This window comes from Theropithecus gelada, chromosome 3 (genome assembly GCF_003255815.1).
Source record: "Theropithecus gelada isolate Dixy chromosome 3, Tgel_1.0, whole genome shotgun sequence".
NCBI lineage: Eukaryota > Metazoa > Chordata > Mammalia > Primates > Cercopithecidae > Theropithecus > Theropithecus gelada.
Genome location: NC_037670.1, coordinates 169,018,189 through 169,038,602, shown reverse-complemented (window position 1 = coordinate 169,038,602; position 20,414 = coordinate 169,018,189). Strand labels below are relative to the sequence as shown.

At 36.8% G+C, this 20,414-nt stretch overlaps 1 protein-coding gene across 2 annotated transcripts in view; it reads left to right on the top strand.

The window, feature by feature from the left end:
* Window positions 1-20,414, top strand: part of TPK1 (thiamin pyrophosphokinase 1) — a 396,830-nt gene that overhangs the window by 158,188 nt on the left and 218,228 nt on the right. For both annotated transcript variants that reach the window (XM_025380408.1, XM_025380409.1), the window contains exon 4: window positions 6,339-6,408. In XM_025380408.1, coding sequence (XP_025236193.1) covers window positions 6,339-6,408 — 70 coding nt within the window. The remainder of the gene's footprint in view (window positions 1-6,338; window positions 6,409-20,414) is intronic.

Sequence of the window (20,414 nt, the reverse complement as noted above, 5' to 3'; positions counted from 1 at the left end):
TAACTTGGTTAGGAATAAACAGGATTTAAGTAATTGGAATTATTTAGCTCTCCTGGGACACAGTGAAACATCTTCTAAATAAGATTCTGGACCTTTTCTGTCCTCTCATTTAACTGTAGACACCTGTGACTCAATCCTGACCAATCTGGCAACATATCTAATTCCTTCTCCTGAGATTGGATCTGCAATCATTCCTGCTATATCTTAAGTCTGTAACTCTTATTTTTCCTTTTAATTATTACTGTTGGTTTTAAAATTGTAATTACAATATAATTCATATTACTGAGAAATAGTTTTAACAGCAAAGTGATTATTGTAAGTAATTTTTTAAAAAGTCTTTTTCGTTATGCCATCCCCATTCCTCATAAATAATCCTTGTTAATGAGTTTGGCGTATGGAATATAGAAGTGTTCTTGTGTTTGGATTAACAAACGAATAAGGCATGATAGGCTTTACTCAATGCCAAGTTTAAGGCCATGAGGCAGGTAATAAAGCTTGATAACAAAATTAGTGAGGTCTGTCATTTCACAGTAATTGCTTTCAAATGTACCAGTCACTCCACATTTGGGATATGCTTTGCCAGGGAAGCCGTTGATTTTGGGGTCTCTTTAGTTTTTATCCCTTGGTTTCCTTCAGGGTGCCAGAGTAGGGCCCATTTTCCAGTGCGGGTGCATCTTATCAATGCTGATTGCTGATTACTTGATCTACAATCTTGACATAAAGACCTTTACCTGATGCTTAGTTTTCTTGGATTTAGTATGTTCCTATACCTTCCATGAATTGCTATTGCAAGGAAGATTTGACCAAGATTATTCAAAGTTTAAAAATAACACTGTATCTCCTAACAGATAATATACTAATACATATAAGATCTAACGTTTTTGATGGTAAAAAAAAAAATAGGACCATGATATATTTTACCAACATTCACCTGTGGGCCATATAAGTTTGCTATTAGTTTTTCATGATTACACAGACTGTCACAGCAAATATCCTTATACATATTTCCTTGTAATTCTTGGCAAGTATTTATGCAGGCTACGTAGAATTTCTGGGTAAAAAGGTACACACCTTTAAAGTTTTTATAAATCTGCCAAACTGTCCCTCAACGTTGTAGCCTCATCAACAACATGTGAGATGATGTTTCCTCATGCACCTTCCTTCTAGTTTTATTTATGTTGTCTCTCTCTAGTCCTTGAATTTGTGTGTGTGTGATTTTGGTAGGATATACCAAATGATCTTGATTGTGCATTAAAATCAGAATGCCTAGGATTAACTCAACATCATAGGACTAAGTGGCTGATCTAGACTAGCACTGAAATCCTCTGTCTCTTGTGTTCTTTAACCGAAACTGCAGAATCTACTTTGTTTTATTCTCCCACCTTAATAATTGGAACTAATTGATAATCTACTTTGCAGAAAGTGAAGTTATTTCAACTCAACTTTATTCCAAAGAAATAGGGAGCTATTTGAAGTAGGGAACTAACCTCTGCTTGTGCCTGAAGCTCTTCATTATTTGTCAGTAATGTTAACTTACGCCAATTAAAAAAAAAGTTAAAGATTTCTTTCACCTACTTACGGGTTCTACTAAAATATAAAGTTGCTGTAGAGGTTTTTAATATATTTTAGTCTTCATCTGTTTATCAGCCTGTTGCATGGTAAGTAATTGCTCAGCCATTGAAGTTATAGTATGTGACAAATCTGCAGAAATTTTGCTGTATAAGCCAATGGAATTTTTACATTAAAAGATAACTCATGCAGTAACTTCTGTTCATTAAAGCCTGGGACAACTTAAATGATGATGAAGTGAACAGTTTTTTAAGGCAGATTCATTACAATTTATCAAAAATTAAAGAATGTCCCCTACTTCTGGTTCCTTTAGTTGGTCACTTTCTCTAACAGTGATATTGGTTTACGCATTTTTCAGACGTCACTGTGCATGAACTTATGCCAATGTTTTTTACAATATGTTGGAAACATTTTATTTTTCAAATGCAGTTTTATTTATGTTTATAGAAAATATTTGAAACTGGTGAAAACCTTTTGGTTAATAAAATGTAGGAGAGTTAGAATACATTTTTTTGGTCATGCTTTACTGAAAACAAAAAGGTTTTAGGGACAGACTGGAACTTGTTTTTCCTCCCTACTCTCAACCTACATGCCCTGAGAAGATAGTCTATACATATCATCATGCTTATTTTAGCTCCCTTTGCCATTTAAAGCAGGAATAGATGTGGACAAATTTACTTCCTGTGATATAGGTGTTTGTCTTTTTTATAATCTCAAGAAATACCAGTTTAAAGATGGATGTTAGAAATAATAGCATTAGCATTTTTTCTATTGTAAAAGTAACTGATCTTAGCTGAACTGGATTTATTATTAGCAGATTTATACATTTATCCACTGAAATTCATTTCTTCTTTCCTTGTCTTCCTATTGCATTTTGGAGACTTTCTTATAGCCCTCACCGCAGTCTACAGTGCATTGCATGTATTTGCTTCTGTTTTCATGTTTTTCACTATAATATGAGCCTAGAGAACTAGATCTGTTTGTTGTTCATCTTTTTATTTTATGCAAAGCCTAGCACATAATAGGAATACATGTTGAATTCAACTGATCTTTGCAAAATGATATAATGTGAAAAATTGGCAAGTCATTCTGTTTGATAATCCTTCACCATTAAAAACTACTATTTCTGAGATTTTCAGTATTACTTTAGTGAATCAGTTATTACATAAAAATGTTCCATACACTTGTTAGTTTTGTTTACAGAGAATTGTTTTATATACTCCAGAGATAATTACTGACAGTTTACCATCTGTTTCTATTAATGAGTTGTTTCTTTCTCCCTAATCACTTGTTTTGTGCTATATTTTGTACGTGAGATGATCTCTATATTTTAGCTTTTGATAGTTTTGATACTTAGGAAATGTGCAATGTCTTCTGTGATCCTCTGCAAGTTATATTTGTGACATAATTTGAATTTGGGTGCCACTCCTTACAAGAAAATGTGTACTGGTAATTTGTAACATCCCTTTTAGATGTCTTTCCGAAAACTCTTATTTTTTGTTTTTTACTTTCTAAGTAGATATGGCTTTTCTTTTCCAGGAACACAGTCTTTTCAGATTTTTTTCATTCTGACAAAAATGGAGAAAGAGGACTCATGTTTATTGAATACTTATGTGTTCTTGTATCATAATGGGCACTATATATAATTATTAAATAATTACTTAATAACCTTATTCCATAAGTCATATGCTTATTTACAGGTGAGTAAGCTACAGGGAAAAGGAATGTTTTTTTCCACTTGTCCTCTGCTTTATTTCTCATGTAACACAGAACATATAAAATAGCCTTACATATCATGGATAAGTGGAAAACACATTGGAACTTTTATTTCTGACAATATAGTCATGTAAATATTCTTTAAATATCCCATTCATAGGGAAAGGATATTTAAAAAAAAAAAGAAAAAAGAAAAGGATAAAAGAAGGTATAGAAAACATTAGCAACAGATTATCAGAAAAGACCTTGAATTGAAAAAAGAACCAAATAGAACTTCTTTAAAAAGAATCAGTAAGACTATAAACTTTTATGTTTTAAACAGGTGACTAGACATAATTGAAAGAGAGGTTTGAAGAAATTACATGCATATACAGAAAGAAAAGGTGATAGAAGTGACACAGTTTAAGAAATGTGAAGGGCAGAATGAGACTGTCTAAAAATATGTTTAAATGGAGTGTCAGAAAATTGATGCATAGAGAGAATGGAAGACATGAAATAATGGAATTAAAAGTGGCTAAGAATTATGCAGAACTGAAGAAAGTCATGGGTCCTCAGATTTAGGAAGCACATTTTGTTGTTTTTCAGACAGGGTCTGACTCTGTCGCCCAGGCTGGAGTGCAGTGGTGCCAGCTTGGCTTATTGCAGCCTTGACCTCCCCAGGCACAAGCGATCCTCCACCTCAGCCTCCTAAGTAGCTCTGATGACAGGTGAGTGCCACCATGCTCAGCTAATTTTTAAAAATTTATTGTAGAGACAGGGTTTTGCCATGTTGCCCAGGCTGGTCTTGAATATCTCAGCTCAAGCATTCCTCCCGCCTTAGTCTCTCAAAGTGCTGGGATTACATTCCTGAGGCCTCCATGCCCAACCTTGGAAGCACAGTTAATTTCAAATAAGCTACATCATGGTGAAATTTGAAAAACCAAAGATAAAGAGAAAGTCTTCAAACTTGCCAGAAAGAGAAAACAGGTTAGATACACAAAAATATTGGACTGACAGCGGCTTTCTGAAAGTATCAGTGTACCGATGGCAATCAGAAGCCAATGTACTAATACCATCAAATTTACTACCAATTTACAGTATTATACTCAGCTAATCTGTTATTCCAGAGTGAAGCTGAAATCATTACATTTGCAGCCAAACAGAAGAGGAATGTCTTTACCACCAAGAGACGCTCATTAAATGTGCCTTAAAGCTGGGTGGGGTATACAGGTGTGAAATGTCAGGAGGTGGTTAGGTCCCCTGCTGAGATTTGGGACCAATTCCATCCTATTTCAAATATTTTCATAAGACGTCTTGCGCTCGTGGGTGGATTAAATTCAGAGGAAATTCCCACAGTGGAAATTGTGGATTTTTATTTGTTTAAGTGGTCATTTTCTAGCATCTATTATGTTACAGTTTCTAAAACAAATCACGTATCACTGATCTTTTTCTAGAGGCTGTACTCATCTGAACTATTTTATATTTCAAATACCTGAGGAATACATAAGGGAAAGTGGCTGCTTGTTTTCTTTCCCTCAATTCCACTTACCTGTGCCATTAATTTTAATTTCAAAGAAAAGTAGTTTCTCACTATGTTGGTCAGTTCTGAGAGTGGACGTTAATTAATCGACTTCTGGCTTATTTGTACTGGTTAGAAGATGCTTAAAGTGGAGACCCTGTCACATTATCTTAGGACTCTTGCAAAGAACCTGCTATTTTGATGCCTAACAATGTTCATTCTGAGCTGATGCTAAGATACTAAATATTTCTATGAAAAATAGAAATCAGAAAGGTAGCACCAGCAACAAAAAATCGCCTTCCATGGACTGCAAAAACTTCAGGGAGTAGTTGATTAGCAGTGTCAAATCTGAGAGCAGTAGCAGGGAGAAATCATGGGAAAGGAGGAGGCCAAGGCCCAAGGTGGAGAGACAGCAGGATTTATTTGATTACCTTAGCATTTCCAAGTTTCAGTTAATTTTGTACCACCTTCACAATTTTTACCTTATGCTCCTATTATCTAGATTATTATTTACTTATATTTTAAAATAAACATGCTTGTCATTTATTTTTAAGAGGAAATGTTTTAATCAAAATAAAAATTGAAACCCATACTACATGATATAAATCAAAAATATATGTAAAAATTATTAAAAGGAGAGAACACAATGAAAACCATATTCTGCTGGGTGCAGTGGCTCACGCCTGTAATCCCAGCACTTTGGGAGTTCAAGGTGGGTGGATCGCTTGAGCCCAGGAGTTTGAAACCAGCCTGAGCAAACCCTGTCTCTACAAAAAATATAAAAATTAGCAGGATCCGGTGGTGTGTGTCTGTAGCCCCAGCTACCTGGGAGACTGACGTGGAAGGATCAGCTGAGCCCAGGAGGTTGAGGCTGCAGTGAGCTGTGATCGAGCCATTGCACTCCAGCCTGGGTGACAGCGCAAGACCCTGTCTCAAACAACAAAAACAACAAACCATTTTCTGTTGCCTGTCATGGAAGAAACATTGAAGACATGCTAGCACCGTCTACAGTCTTCTCCTTTATGTAATCAAAACAGATGGAAAGGCTGGGCATGGTGGCTTACGCCTGTAATCCCAGCACTTTGGGAGGCCAAGGTGGGTGGATCACCTGAGGTCAGGAGTTTGAGACCAGCCTGGCCAATATGGTGAAACCCTGTCTCTACTCAGAATACAAAAATATGCTAGACGTGGTGGCGCATGCCTGTAATCCCAGCTACTCGGGAGGCCGAGGCTGGAGAATCACTGGAACCCGGGAAGTGGAGGTTGCAGTGAACTGAGATCACACCACTGCACTCCAGCCTGGGCAACAGCGCCAGACTCCGTCTCAGAGAAAAAGAAATAAATAAAAGATGCAGAAAGGAAATAAACTTGTCATTTCTCACATGCAATATAGAATCGTTTTTAGTACCAGCAGCATCAACAGATGAATGTGAGATGATTCACGGAGGTTAGCGTGACTGTGTGCGTCTGAGTGCCTGCTTTTTAGTGATCATCATTTGAAAGATATTGCTCTGTGCCTCCTGTATTGAAATGATTTTGTTCTTTCTATTTGAAGCTCTTTTAAGAGCCTGTGCTGATGGAGGTGCCAACCGCTTATATGATATCACCGAAGGAGAGAGAGAAAGGTATGCTTTCTTTTAGCCAGTGTGCATCGTACCACTAATTTCTGCTCTCTGTTGTTTTATTTTCTTCTTGTAAGTGGACATTGTTACTTTTCCTTCAGACTTTTTTATGGAAAATCTCCCCAGTGAGGGAAGAGTAACCTGAGCTGCATAACCATGTTGTATTATTTCTTGCTTTGAATGGTATCTTTTAGTAGAATGAGGTGCATCTATTCTTATTTTCAGAACCTTTATTCTGCTACTTCAAAGCCACATTAAGTAGCATTATCAAATCTTGATACTTGTGAGAACTGTGAAAGTCAGCTAAAATATACCTTCAAATGGCAATTTGAGATGTTATTCAAACAGTGTAAATGAATAAAAACTGATTTTATATAAAGTAGGTATATATTCCCTCATGGAAAATATGAGATTTTATATTAGTGTTGAGTAAAGCCCAGTATAATTTAACTTAATTATTTCACAGTTATGCGTACACTTATATTTTAGGAGATGAATAGTTTCCTTAAGATTTACTATCCTTGCTGTCTGATTTTTCTTACTTTGTGTGGTGAGGTATTTTTCAATAAGATAATATGTTTGATGGAAGCAGATTTTAAACCTAGCTCATTGTGAACATGTTTGTAGTTCAAACACCTTGGCAAATACAAGAATTTATAGTGAAGATATAAGTAGACTAACTATGAAACATAGTTTCATCTCTGTCATATGTGCTGTTAAGTATGTTGAAATGTTTATAGTTTAAGAAATTACCTCCTTGTTGCAAAAAATAAAAACATTATGATGTAACATACTCTAGGTACAAATTAAATGTATGTATTTTGAAATAATATATTTTTCTTTATGGGATCAAAATTTCTGAGACTGGAGCTGCTTTTTGAAAGCAGCCAGTTTCTTATAGGAGGAAGGCATGTTTCCTTCGAGACTGGACATGCTAATGCTAATGTCTGGGGGCTAGATGCATTATCAAAAAATATAGCAAGAGTGACAGCCTAAAAGACAGTTTAAATTCTTAACGTTTTTTGCTCCTTTATTTTGTAACTTTACAAATTCCTCTGACAGTATCCTCCAAGACCTGACATGGACAATGTGTGAAAAAGTACTCAAGTATGTGTTGTAATCAAAAGTGTCTAGGCCGGTTGCTTCAGATAAGAGCGTAATGCCCATGAGGCCAAGCTTATGTATTGGACTGTAGCCTGCTTGCTGGCAAACAATCTGGTGCCAGGTATTCTCTACAGGTAGGTGTAGCTTGTGAACATAATTATAACCACAAATGAAAGGATCTCAGCACCGTGCCTCCCAAGTAATCTTTGATCATAAGATCTATCAATAATGCTTGTGAAGAAATATAGATTCTCATATTGATTATTTTTACTGAATTGGGGTGGACACTAATAAGAAAGATAACAGAGCACTTTAAAAATGATTTCAACTCTTATTTTAGATTCACGTTACATGTGAAGTTTCGTTACACGTGTATATCGTGTGATGCTGAGGTTTGGAATGTGAATGATCCTGTTACCCAGGTAGTGAGCATAATATCCAGTAGTTACTTTTTCAGCCCCTAACCCCCTGCCTCCCCATTCTCGTAGTTACCAGTGTCTGTTGTTGCCATCATTATGTCCATGAGTACTCAATGTTTAGCTCCCACTTATAAGTGAGAACATGCAGTATTTGGATTTCTGTTACTGCATTAATTCACTAACGATAATGGCTTCCAGCAGCATCCATGTTGCTACAAAGCAGATGATTTCAAACAAAATGCTTTTATTCATATTTGAAAGCAAAACAGATTACCAGATTTAGGGGGCGAATACCATTATTTTTTGCCCAAATTTCAATATAACCACGTGTGATATTTCTCAACACATTGATAAGTAATCTTCTAGAAATCTTCCAAGAAGATTTATATAATTTAACAACTGTTTGTTCATATATGAAGATGTTCAATAAAACATTGTACTTTTCATTGATTTTCTAGTTGTAATTGTGTGTTTGCAATGATTCCTACTCTGATGCCCAGGGACATTGCTGGCCTGGGTGAGGATAGAATCTCTAATAGGAAGATGAGTGAAACTAACTGTCTCATGTGGGAATTAAGTCCTTGAATCAACCTCTAAATACAAACCCTAACCAGTCAAACTAATTGGATTCAGGTAACTAAACATAATTCCTCTTAATTGTATTTCTAATAGAAAGGCATTAAAATTAAAAAGGAAAAAATATGCATGAGTTTTAAAAAGTCAGTATGTACTTTGTGGACCACTACTTGTCTTATTCTTACTTATTTACTTAACATCCATATGTACAATGTAATGCCTCATAATTATGTGATAAAACATGAATTTTTAAAGAATCCATCTTCAGTTGAAGACAAAATATTTCTACATTTGGAACAGAAGGAAGGAAGACATATAGACAGCAGCAGAGGAACAAAGTTTACAGAGGAGTAAAGCTCAGGGAAAAATCAGTGGTGGGACCTTCTCCCCTCTGCTCAGGCTGAGGAGGGGCAGGGCGTGAGGCCCCAGGCCCCGTGTCACTCTGCTTCTGGATGCCCCTGGGCATTCAGGTCCACATCTGTCCCTCCTGGAGCCAGGGCCCCCCTGCCTGGGCCTGCTGACTCCTTTACTCTTTCATGGACCCAGAGGGAAAGGGAAAGTTGAAGTGTGGCAGGTGAGGCGGTTGGGACTCATGGGGAGATGTGTGTAGTAAAAAGAAGACTCAGAAAAGGGTATTGAATTTGACTGTAATCAGCAAGTGGAAACATAGTGCCCACTTATCCTGCAGCCCAGAAAGTCCAAGATTACTCAATGGAAACATAGTTTATGAAATAGAGGTGATTAATGTTCTTCTGTTACCTGCTTTCAGAATACTGAATTAGTGCCCCAAAACTCTTGGCTTATACATATTAGATAGGTTTCATTTTATTACAGATGTGCAGATATCACTGTTTTCAGTGTTCAGATTGTCTCGTCTTTGGCCAATAGAAACTTCTTTAAGTTAGATCCTATGTTCTTTTTAAAAAATTACCTTTCTATATGTATATAAAGGTTATATATACACACACACACACATATATATAAATCATGTGTATTATATGAATCACATATATAAATTATATAATTTTTAGGCATAGTTAATGTATAATGAAATGCGTATCATAGATGTTTAATTACATGGGTTTTGTCAGACATTTATTTATAGCCTCTTATCTACCATCCAAAACAAGATAGAGAACATTTCTCTAGCCCCAGAAAATTCCCTCATGATTGATATCCAGACAGTTTTTTACCTCTAGTCAACTGCTTTCTGATTTCCATTACTATAGACTTTTAAAAAAATCTATTACTGAATTTCGAGCAAAAGAAATCATATAGTATGTGTTCTTTTGTGTCTTTTTTCTTTTGCTCACATGTTTTTGCAATTCATTCATGTATTGGTAGTTGTTTTTTATTGCTCAGTGGTATTTTATTGTATGAATATACCACAATTACATTTGTTTATTCACCAAATGTACATTTGGTTGTTTCCAGTTTTTGGCTATTATGTGTAAATGCCACTTCTTATACAAGGGTTTCCATGAACATGTTTTAATTTGGGGAAGTGGGTACAAAGAATGAAGTTTCTGGGTGACAGGGTAAATATATATTTAACTTTATAGAAATTGACATTTCCCTTTTCCAAAGTGGTTGTACCACTTTATGTTTCCATGAATAATGTCTGTATTGTTCCATATCCTCACAAGTATTTGTTCTTTTTTATCTTGTTGATTTTAGCCATTTAGTGTTTGTGAATGGAATTTGTGATTTTAATTTACATTTCTCTGATAACTAAGGATGTTGGGCATCTTTTCACGTATTTATTGACCATTGCTAGTTCATGACTTGATTTATAAATACCTTGTAAAACAATTCTTATTTATCACTTTAATTAATTAGAAAAACAGCCATGAGCTTAGGTCCAGTTCTATACTAGATGTGTGAAATGCTTGCACACAATCTTTATTAAAATTGTTTTAAAACTTTGGTAACAAAACTTAACATGAGATCTATCTCTTAGCAAGTTTTTGTGTATAATACATATTGTTGACTACAGATACAGTGTTATCCATTAGATCTCCAGAACTTACTCATCTTGCTTAACTGAAACTTTATGCCCACTGATTAGTAACTCCTCATTTCTCACTTTCCTCCACCCCTGGCAACCCCATTCTACAGTTTGATTCTATGATTTTGACTATTTTAGATACCTCAGATGAGATAATCTTGCAGCATTTGTCTTTCTGTCTGGCTTATTTTATTGGCATAATGTCCTCAAGGCCATTCCATCTTTCACAAATGTCTGTCTCTGTTTCAACTATGAAAGCAGCCTCTCTTCATTTATCAGGTTTTGTTTTGATAAAGAAGCCCTAAATATTTTTTCTTACCATGAATTGCAGTGTATCTATTAATATCTATTGATTCTGACCTGTGGGACAGTAGGACATATGATTAATTTTTCTGTAGTTACTTGTTAAGTGGATGCAAGCTCGTAAACATAAGCTCCCTGGTGCCATTCAGTATGATGGATTATATGACATACACAGAAAATTCTAGTACAATGTGATAGATTCTGTAACAAAGGAAGGCATAGAGCAAGGAGAGTTAGACCAGAATGGAGGAATTAGAAAATATTCTGAGGATCCTAATGGGCTGTGAAAGATTAGGACCACAGAGCATGGGAGGTGTGCATACGTGTGTGCATTTGTAGTGACTGGGGAGAGGCGGGGAGATTCTCCTTTGTCTCCTGGATAAAATCTAAATTAACCACCTTGAGATGCAGGGTTATCTTTTTGGGCATGCCCAATTTCTTCCCTTATATTCTGGTGAAGCAGAACTGCTCACTGTCCTAAATTTGCCATTCCCTTTCTCCTCTCTGCCTTTGCTCTGGCCCTTTCTCATGGCTGATCTCATATACATTAGCACCACCCATTACAATTGTGTGGCCATTCCAAATCATCCTAATGGTAGATCCTGTGCTGTCCTCATTCGTAGATGGTTTTAGCAGCGTGTGCTGGCGCGTTCTGTAGCAATCCTATCCATGCATCAGTGTTCCAATAACACACCATGTACTCCAGGAGGGCTGCTCTTCCCTTCCAGCCTGAAGTGACTTGGCATTTCCTACACTGTAATAATACTCTTAAATCACAATGTTGCATTCACATTTTGCCTTGATTTAAAGCTGTAAAGACTTCCATTCTTTACTAGGTTGTAAATTTCTAGTGATCTATTACCCTTTAACTTTGCATAATACTTCGTAATTATTTACTTTCTCATTTTATCTTGTGATTTAGCTATGCTTAGATGTATCTTATCTTCTTCACTAGGTGGTAAACTCCTGGAAGGCAGCAATCATAATTAATCATCTTTATAAGCTTCATATCTGGTACACTAATGAGCATTTGAGAATATATTTGAATCAGTGATTTTTCCTTGATGTGTCAGCAGAGATGTAAGACTAAGCTTTTGTTAAGTCAAGGATTTCTAAGATATAATACCAGCTATTGGAAGTATCTTGTTGTTAAAGAAACTTTCAATAATTATATATCTTATTAGTATTATAAGCCAGAAATGGCTCATGTCTAAAAAGATTGTGCATTTTTGTCTGAAGTCATGTATAGTATATATCTCACTTATTTCCAGAGTATCTTATGTTACGTTGCATTCTAATTCCTGTCTAAATGAATCTTTTATCCTGGAGCTAAGGTCCTTGCCTTTGAATTCATTGGCATTTTGAGAGCAATATGTGTACCATGAATATCAGTGCTAAATGTGAGGGTTTTTTATTTATTTGTGATTTTGTGGTACTTAGAGATTCTCAGACTCATCAGCATAACAGTCTAAGAAGTTGCTATATCTTTAGTATTGTGTGTAGGATATCTGAAATGTGGGGAAGGTGGTTTTTAGGTTAGTTTTCTCAGAGTAATTAATGAATTATAGAATCCTGAATGGAAAATTCTACAGGAGAGTATCTTTATATAAACATTGTTCTAGGTTAGTTCAGATGTTTAGGAGTTTCCTTTCTGTTTAAATATGAGCACCTAACAAAAATCCTTTGCATTCATGGAAATGACCACGTAATTAAACACTCATTAACAATGGCAGGATGATGAGGACATATTCAAACAGAAAAGCAAAATATGTTCCTGATCTCTTTTTCCTCTCACTTCATTAATTTTCTCACAGTTACAGTTTCAGTCTTTGAGCTTTATATAATCATGCAACTTACTCATCAGATCAGTCTACTTTTTAGATTAATCAAGTGTGAAGAGGATGACTGTTGTAACTCTAACTCTATGACTATTTGTGGCCCAGCTAAACGAAGTTCAAAATATAATTAAAATAACTGAATAATGTGGGAGGATAGCTCTTAAGAATTAGCTTCTAAAGCCTTTATCAATACAATTAACCCAGGCATCTGGTAGCAAGTATCTGATTACTCTTGAAGGAATCAATGACAGTCTAAGTCTGGCTGTCTGTGAGTAACTTTGAACACTTTCATTCTATTTCATTGCAGGTAGCAGCAGCCTCCAGAGTGGACATTATATAGTCAGAGAGTTCGATTACAGTTCAAAATCGGATTCTGCCACTTCATTACTTTTAGCAAGTAATTTAACTTCTTGGGCTGTAGTTTCTTCATCTATGACATTTCAGGAAGAGATGACTTTCTTTTGGAGTATTTGGAGAAATCTTGATGAGGTAACGTTACTCTGGCTAATTACAGAAGATCTGGATAAATCAAGAGGATGGAGCATGGCTCTTAAAAGCTATAGTGATAAATTATTGGATAGTTCAGTGTGTACTTGATGTAGTTTTCGGCCATAGCTGTAAATATTTTTGTCATACTTAACTATTCTGAATGTAGTCATTGTTTTACTTTTCAGACAGGTTATACGCATTTTTCAGATAGTGGTTGGCATATAGGAATGTAGTATTTGGCATCTGATTTCTTTTGTTTTAAATCCGCTTTGTTCAGCTATAATTTCATACATCCACTTTAAACATACAGTTCAATTATTTTTGAAGCATTCTATACTTGCGTACCCACCACCACAGTCAAGATTAAAACACGTCCATCATCCCAAAAAGTTCCTACCTCTTGCTTTGCAGTCATTCTCCTCCTCCCACACTGTGTCTCTTGTAGACTTCTAGAATGTCATACAAATGAAAACACACAATTTGTTGTCTTTTCTGTCATTTTTCACTTATCAAATGCTTTTGAGATTCATTGGTGTTATTTTATGTATTTTAATTCATCCACGTATTTTATGTATTTATTATGTTATTTTATGTAGTTTGTTCCTTTTTACTGTTGAGTAGTGTTCTAGTATATGGATACACCACAGTTTTCTTTATTTTACACAGTTGATGAACCTAATTTCTAAAACTTGTCTTTTTGTTGGAATTTGTTGTCAATTTTTATGTACTTCTTTGGAATATATGTTCTTTTAGTCATAACCAAGCAAAATTCTCAATGTTTTCAATTCAATCTTAGATAGGCATTATATAAAATAGTAGTAAAGACTTATATGTAAGGTCTATATTTACTATATCTTAGTAAAAAGTATATAAAAGCTTGTTCAATACTGTTTTTAAAGGAATAAGACAATAAACATGAAATCAGTGTGAAATAAGTTGGTGTCAAGTATCTGAGCATAAGTTGTGGTCTTGATAACCTCCAATATATGTGACAGTTGATTTCAGTCTCTCTATGACTAGTTTTCTCACTGATTGTGATTTTTTTTTTTTTTTACTACTTTTCAAGCCTCTCATGGAATAGTCAAAACATGTAATTTCTGTATGCTTTAACATATGCAGAAAGGAAACAGATATGAACCAAAGATCTTTGGTTCAATTCTTATAAGCCTAGCCTTAGCAATGATTAGTCATTTGCGTCAGCAAATTTCCATTAAAAAGTATTTATGCAATCAAATTACCAAGCTCTGTAAGCAGGTCAACATGATTAGGTCTTTGAATCAAAATGATGAAAGGTAAAAATGATTAGTGCATTGTAAAGAGAATTTACAGCAGAAGTCTTGGTATTAAAGAACCTTACACAACAAACTGTGAAGGCATATTTATCTTAAATTATTGATTAGATTAGTTTAGTAATATATTTTAGTCTGTTCGTTATCAAATGCTATAAATCAGAGGTCTCAAAGTTATCCATGTACAGCTATGAATCATTTTGGAATATTGGAGGAGGGAGGAATGTGTATGCAAAGGTGCTGTGTTTCTCAGATCATGCATGAACTCAAAATAAATTTTCAGAGTGAGACCATTTTAAGCAGCTGCAGGAAGTCAGTGTACAACTAAATTTAATCAGAGGCATTGTTTTTTATGGCTATTCTATTTCATAAAGTATGTTCCTGACAGAACCCTTTTCCCTTCCTGCACTGTGGATAGAGTCTTCAGAAATAAATTATCTTCCAGTAATTTTTTTAGAGAATGCGAGATCATTTGTCAAAAGTTTTGAGTAGCACGTGGCTTTTTAAATTTTACTTTTTTTAGAAAAATATGTTGAATTGTTTTAGTGATTGTTACTATAAGAGCTCATGTTTTCTTGTCACGTTTTAAACTTATTTTTAATAGATTTTTAGATCAATGAGTTAAGAAGTGACGGTTGAAAGTAATCGCATAATACTACACATACAAAATTGTTTCTTAAAAAGTTGTGGAACGGTCCCTGTCTGGTTTTTCTTTCTTTTTTTTTTTTTTTATTATACTTTAAGTTCTAGGGTACATGTGCATAACGTGCAGGTTTGTTACATATGTATACTTGTGCCATGTTGGTGTGCTGCACCCATCAACTCGTCAGCACCCATCAACTCGTCATTTACATCAGGTATAACTCCCAATGCAATCCCTTCCCCTCCCCCCTCCCCATGATAGGCCCCGGTGTGTGATGTTCCCCTTCCTGAGTCCAAGTGATCTCATTGTTCAGTTCCCACCTCTGAGTGAGAACATGCAGTGTTTGGTTTTCTGTTCTTGTGATAGTTTGCTAAGAATGATGGTTTCCAGCTGCATCCATGTCCCTACAAAGGACACAAACTCATCCTTTTTTATGGCTGCATAGTATTCCATGGTGTATATGTGCCACATTTTCTTAATCCAATCTGTCACTGATGGACATTTGGGTTGATTCCAAGTCTTTGCTATTGTGAATAGTGCCGCAATAAACATATGTGTGCATGTGTCTTTATAGCAGCATAATTTATAATCCTTTGGGTATATACCCAGTAATGGGATGGCTGGGTCATATGGTACATCTAGTTCTAGATCCTTGAGGAATCGCCATACTGTTTTCCATAATGGTTGAACTAGTTTACAATCCCACCAACAGTGTAAAAGTGTTCCTATTTCTCCACATCCTCTCCAGCAGCTGTTGTTCCTGACTTTTTAATGATCGCCATTCTAACTGGTGTGAGATGGTATCTCATTGTGGTTTTGATTTGCATTTCTCTGATGGCCAGTGATGATGAGCATTTTTTCATGTGTCTGTTGGCTGTATGAATATCTTCTTTTGAGAAATGTCTGTTCATATCCTGTGCCCACGTTTTGATGGGGTTGTTTGTTTTTTTCTTGTAAATTTGTTTGAGTTCTTTGTAGGTTCTGGATATTAGCACATTGTCAGATGAGTAGATTGCAAAACTTTTCTCCCATTCTGTAGGTTGCCTGTTCACTCTGATGGTAGTTTCTTTTGCTGTGCAGAAGCTCTTTAGTTTAATGAGATCCCATTTGTCAATTTTGGCTTTTGCTGCCGTTGCTTTTGGTGTTTTAGTCATGAAGTCTTTGCCCATGCCTATGTCCTGAATGGTACTACCTAGGTTTTCCTCTAGGATTTTTATGGTATTAGGTCTAACATTTAAGTCTCTAATCCATCTTGAATTAATTTTCGTATAAGGAGTAAGGAAAGGATCCAGTTTCAGCTTTCTACTTATGGCTAGCCAATTTTCCCAGCACCATTTATTAAATAGGGAATCCTTTCCCCATTTCTTGTTTCTCTCAGGTTTGTCAAAGATCAGATGGCTGTAGATGTGTGGTATTATTTCTGAAGACTCTGTTCTGTTCCATTGGTCTATATCTCTGTTTTGGTACCAGTACCATGCTGTTTTGGTTACTGTAGCCTTGTAATATAGTTTGAAGTCAGGTAGCGTGATGCCTCCAGCTTTGTTCTTTTGACTTAGGATTGTCTTGGAGATGCGGGCTCTTTTTTGGTTCCATATGAACTTTAAAGCAGTTTTTTCCAATTCTGTGAAGAAACTCATTGGTAGCTTGATGGGGATGGCATTGAATCTATAAATGACCTTGGGCAGTATGGCCATTTTCACGATATTGATTCTTCCTATCCATGAGCATGGTATGTTCTTCCATTTGTTTGTGTCCTCTTTGATTTCACTGAGCAGTGGTTTGTAGTTCTCCTTGAAGAGGTCCTTTACATCCCTTGTAAGTTGGATTCCTAGGTATTTTATTCTCTTTGAAGCAATTGTGAATGGAAGTTCATTCATGATTTGGCTCTCTGTTTGTCTGTTACTGGTGTATAAGAATGCTTGTGATTTTTGCACATTCATTTTGTATCCTGAGACTTTGCTGAAGTTGCTTATCAGCTTAAGGAGATTTTGGGCTGAGACGATGGGGTTTTCTAAATATACAATCATGTCATCTGCAAAGAGGGACAATTTGACTTCTTCTTTTCCTAACTGAATACCCTTGATTTCTTTCTCTTGCCTGATTGCCCTAGCCAGAACTTCCAACACTATGTTGAATAGGAGTGGTGAGAGAGGGCATCCCTGTCTTGTGCCAGTTTTCAAAGGGAATTTTTCCAGTTTTTGCCCATTCAGTATGATATTGGCTGTGGGTTTGTCATAAATAGCTCTTATTATTTTGAGGTACGTTCCATCAATACCGAATTTATTGAGCGTTTTTAGCATGAAGGGCTGTTGAATTTTGTCAAAAGCCTTTTCTGCATCTATTGAGATAATCATGTGGTTCTTGTCTTTGGTTCTGTTTATATGCTGGATTATGTTTATTGATTTGCGAATGTTGAACCAGCCTTGCATCCCAGGGATGAAGCCCACTTGATCATGGTGGATAAGCTTTTTGATGTGTTGTTGAATCCGGTTTGCCAGTATTTTATTGAGGATTTTTGCATCGATGTTCATCAGGGATATTGGTCTAAAATTCTCTTTTTTTGTTGTGTCTCTGCCAGGCTTTGGTATCAGGATGATGTTGGCCTCATAAAATGAGTTAGGGAGGATTCCCTCTTTTTCTATTGATTGGAATAGTTTCAGAAGGAATGGTACCAACTCCTCCTTGTACCTCTGGTAGAATTCAGCTGTGAATCCATCTGGTCCTGGACTTTTTTTGGTTGGTAGGCTATTAATTATTGCCTCAATTTCAGAGCCTGCTATTGGTCTATTCAGGGATTCAACTTCTTCCTGGTTTAGTCTTGGAAGAGTGTAAGTGTCCAGGAAATTATCCATTTCTTCTGGATTTTCCAGTTTATTTGCGTAGAGGTGTTTATAGTATTCTCTGATGGTAGTTTGTATTTCTGTGGGGTCGGTGGTGATATCCCCTTTATCATTTTTAATTGCGTCGATTTGATTCTTCTCTCTTTTCTTCTTTATTAGTCTTGCTAGTGGTCTGTCAATTTTGTTGATCCTTTCAGAAAACCAACTCCTGGATTCATTGATTTTTTGGAGGGTTTTTTGCATCTCTATCTCCTTCAGTTCTGCTCTGATATTAGTTATTTCTTGCCTTCTGCTAGCTTTCGAATGTGTTTGCTCTTGCTTCTCTAGTTATTTTAATTGTGATGTTAGAGTGTCAATTTTAGATCTTTCCTGCTTTCTCTTGTGGGCATTTAGTGCTATAAATTTCCCTCTACACACTGCTTTAAATGTGTCCCAGAGATTCTGGTATGTTGTATCTTTGTTCTCATTGGTTTCAAAGAACATCTTTATTTCTGCCTTCATTTCGTTATGTACCCAGTAGTCATTCAGGAGCAGGTTGTTCAGTTTCCATGTAGTTGAGCAGTTTTGATTGAGTTTCTTAGTCCTGAGTTCTAGTTTGATTGCACTGTGGTCTGAGGGACAGTTTGTTATAATTTCTGTTCTTGTACATTTGCTGAGGAGTGCTTTACTTCCAATTACGTGGTCAATTTTGGAGTAAGTATGATGTGGTGCTGAGAAGAATGTATATTCTGTTGATTTGGGGTGGAGAGTTCTATAGATGTCTATTAGGTCTGCTTGCTGCAGAGATGAGTTCAATTCCTGGATATCCTTGTTAACTTTCTGTCTCGTTGATCTGTCTAATGTTGACAGTGGAGTGTTGAAGTCTCCCATTATTATTGTATGGGAGTCTAAGTCTCTTTGTAAGTCTCTAAGGACTTGCTTTATGAATCTGGGTGCTCCTGTATTGGGTGCATATATATTTAGGATAGTTAGCTCTTCCTGTTGAATTGATCCCTTTACCATTATGTAATGGCCTTCTTTGTCTCTTTTGATCTTTGAATCTGGCAATTATGTGTCTTGGGAGTTGCTCTTCTCGAGGAGTATCTTTGTGGCGTTCTCTGTATTTCCTGGATTTGAATGTTGGCCTGCCCTACTAGGTTGGGGAAGTTCTCCTGGATGATATCCTGAAGAGTGTTTTCCAACTTGGTTCCATTTTCCCCCTCACTTTCAGGCACCCCAATCAGACGTAGATTTGGTCTTTTTACATAATCCCATACTTCTTGCAGGCTTTGTTCATTTCTTTTTCTTCTTTTTTCTTTTGGTTTCTCTTCTCGCTTTATTTCATTCATTTGATCCTGAATCGCTGATACTCTTTCTTCCAGTTGATCGAGTCGGTTACTGAAGCTTGTGCGTTTGTCACGTATTTCTCGTATCATGGTTTTCATCTCTTTCATTTCGTTTATGACCTTCTCTGCATTAGTTACTCTAGCCATCAATTCTTCCACTTTTTTTTCAAGATTTTTAGTTTCTTTGCGCTGGGTACGTAATTCCTCCTTTAGCTCTGAGAAATTTGATGGACTGAAGCCTTCTTCTCTCATCTCGTCAAAGTCATTCTCCGTCCAGCTTTGATCCGTTGCTGGCGATGAGCTGCGCTCCTTTGAAGGGGGAGATGCGCTCTTATTTTTTGAATTTCCAGCTTTTCTGCCCTGCTTTTTCCCCATCTTTGTGGTTTTATCTGCCTCTGGTCTTTGATGATGGTGATGTACTGATGGGGTTTTGGTGTAGGTGTCCTTCCTGTTTGATAGTTTTCCTTCTAACAGTCAGGACCCTCAGCTGTAGGTCTGTTGGAGATTGCTTGAGGTCCACTCCAGACCCTGTTTGCCTGGGTATCAGCAGCAGAGGCTGCAGAAGATAGAATATTTCTGAACAGCGAGTGTACCTGTCTGATTCTTGCTTTGGAAGCTTCCTCTCAGGGGTGTACTCCACCCTGTGAGGTGTGGGGTGTCAGACTGCCCCTAGTGGGGGATGTCTCCCAGTTAGGCTACTCAGGGGTCAGGGACCCACTTGAGAAGGCAGTCTGTCCCTTCTCAGATCTCAACCTCCGTGTTGGGAGATCCACTGCTCTCTTCAAAGCTGTCAGACAGAGTTGTTTGCGTCTGCAGAGGTTTCTGCTGCTTTTGTTACTGTTTACTGTGCCCTGTCCCCAGAGGTGGAGTCTACAGAGACAGGCAGGTTTCCTTGAGCTGCTGTGAGCTCCACCCAGTTCGAGCTTCTCAGCAGCTTTGTTTACCTACATAAGCCTCAGCACTGGCGGGCGCCCCTCCCCCAGCCTCGCTGCTGCCTTGCTGGTAGATCACAGACTGCTGTGCTAGCAGTGAGGGAGGCTCCGTGGGCGTGGGACCCTCCCGGCCAGGTGTGAGATATGATCTCCTGGTGTGCCTGTTTGCTTAAAGCGCAGTATTGGGGTGGGAGTTACCCGATTTTCCAGGTGTTGTGTGTCTCAGTTCCCCTGGCTAGGAAA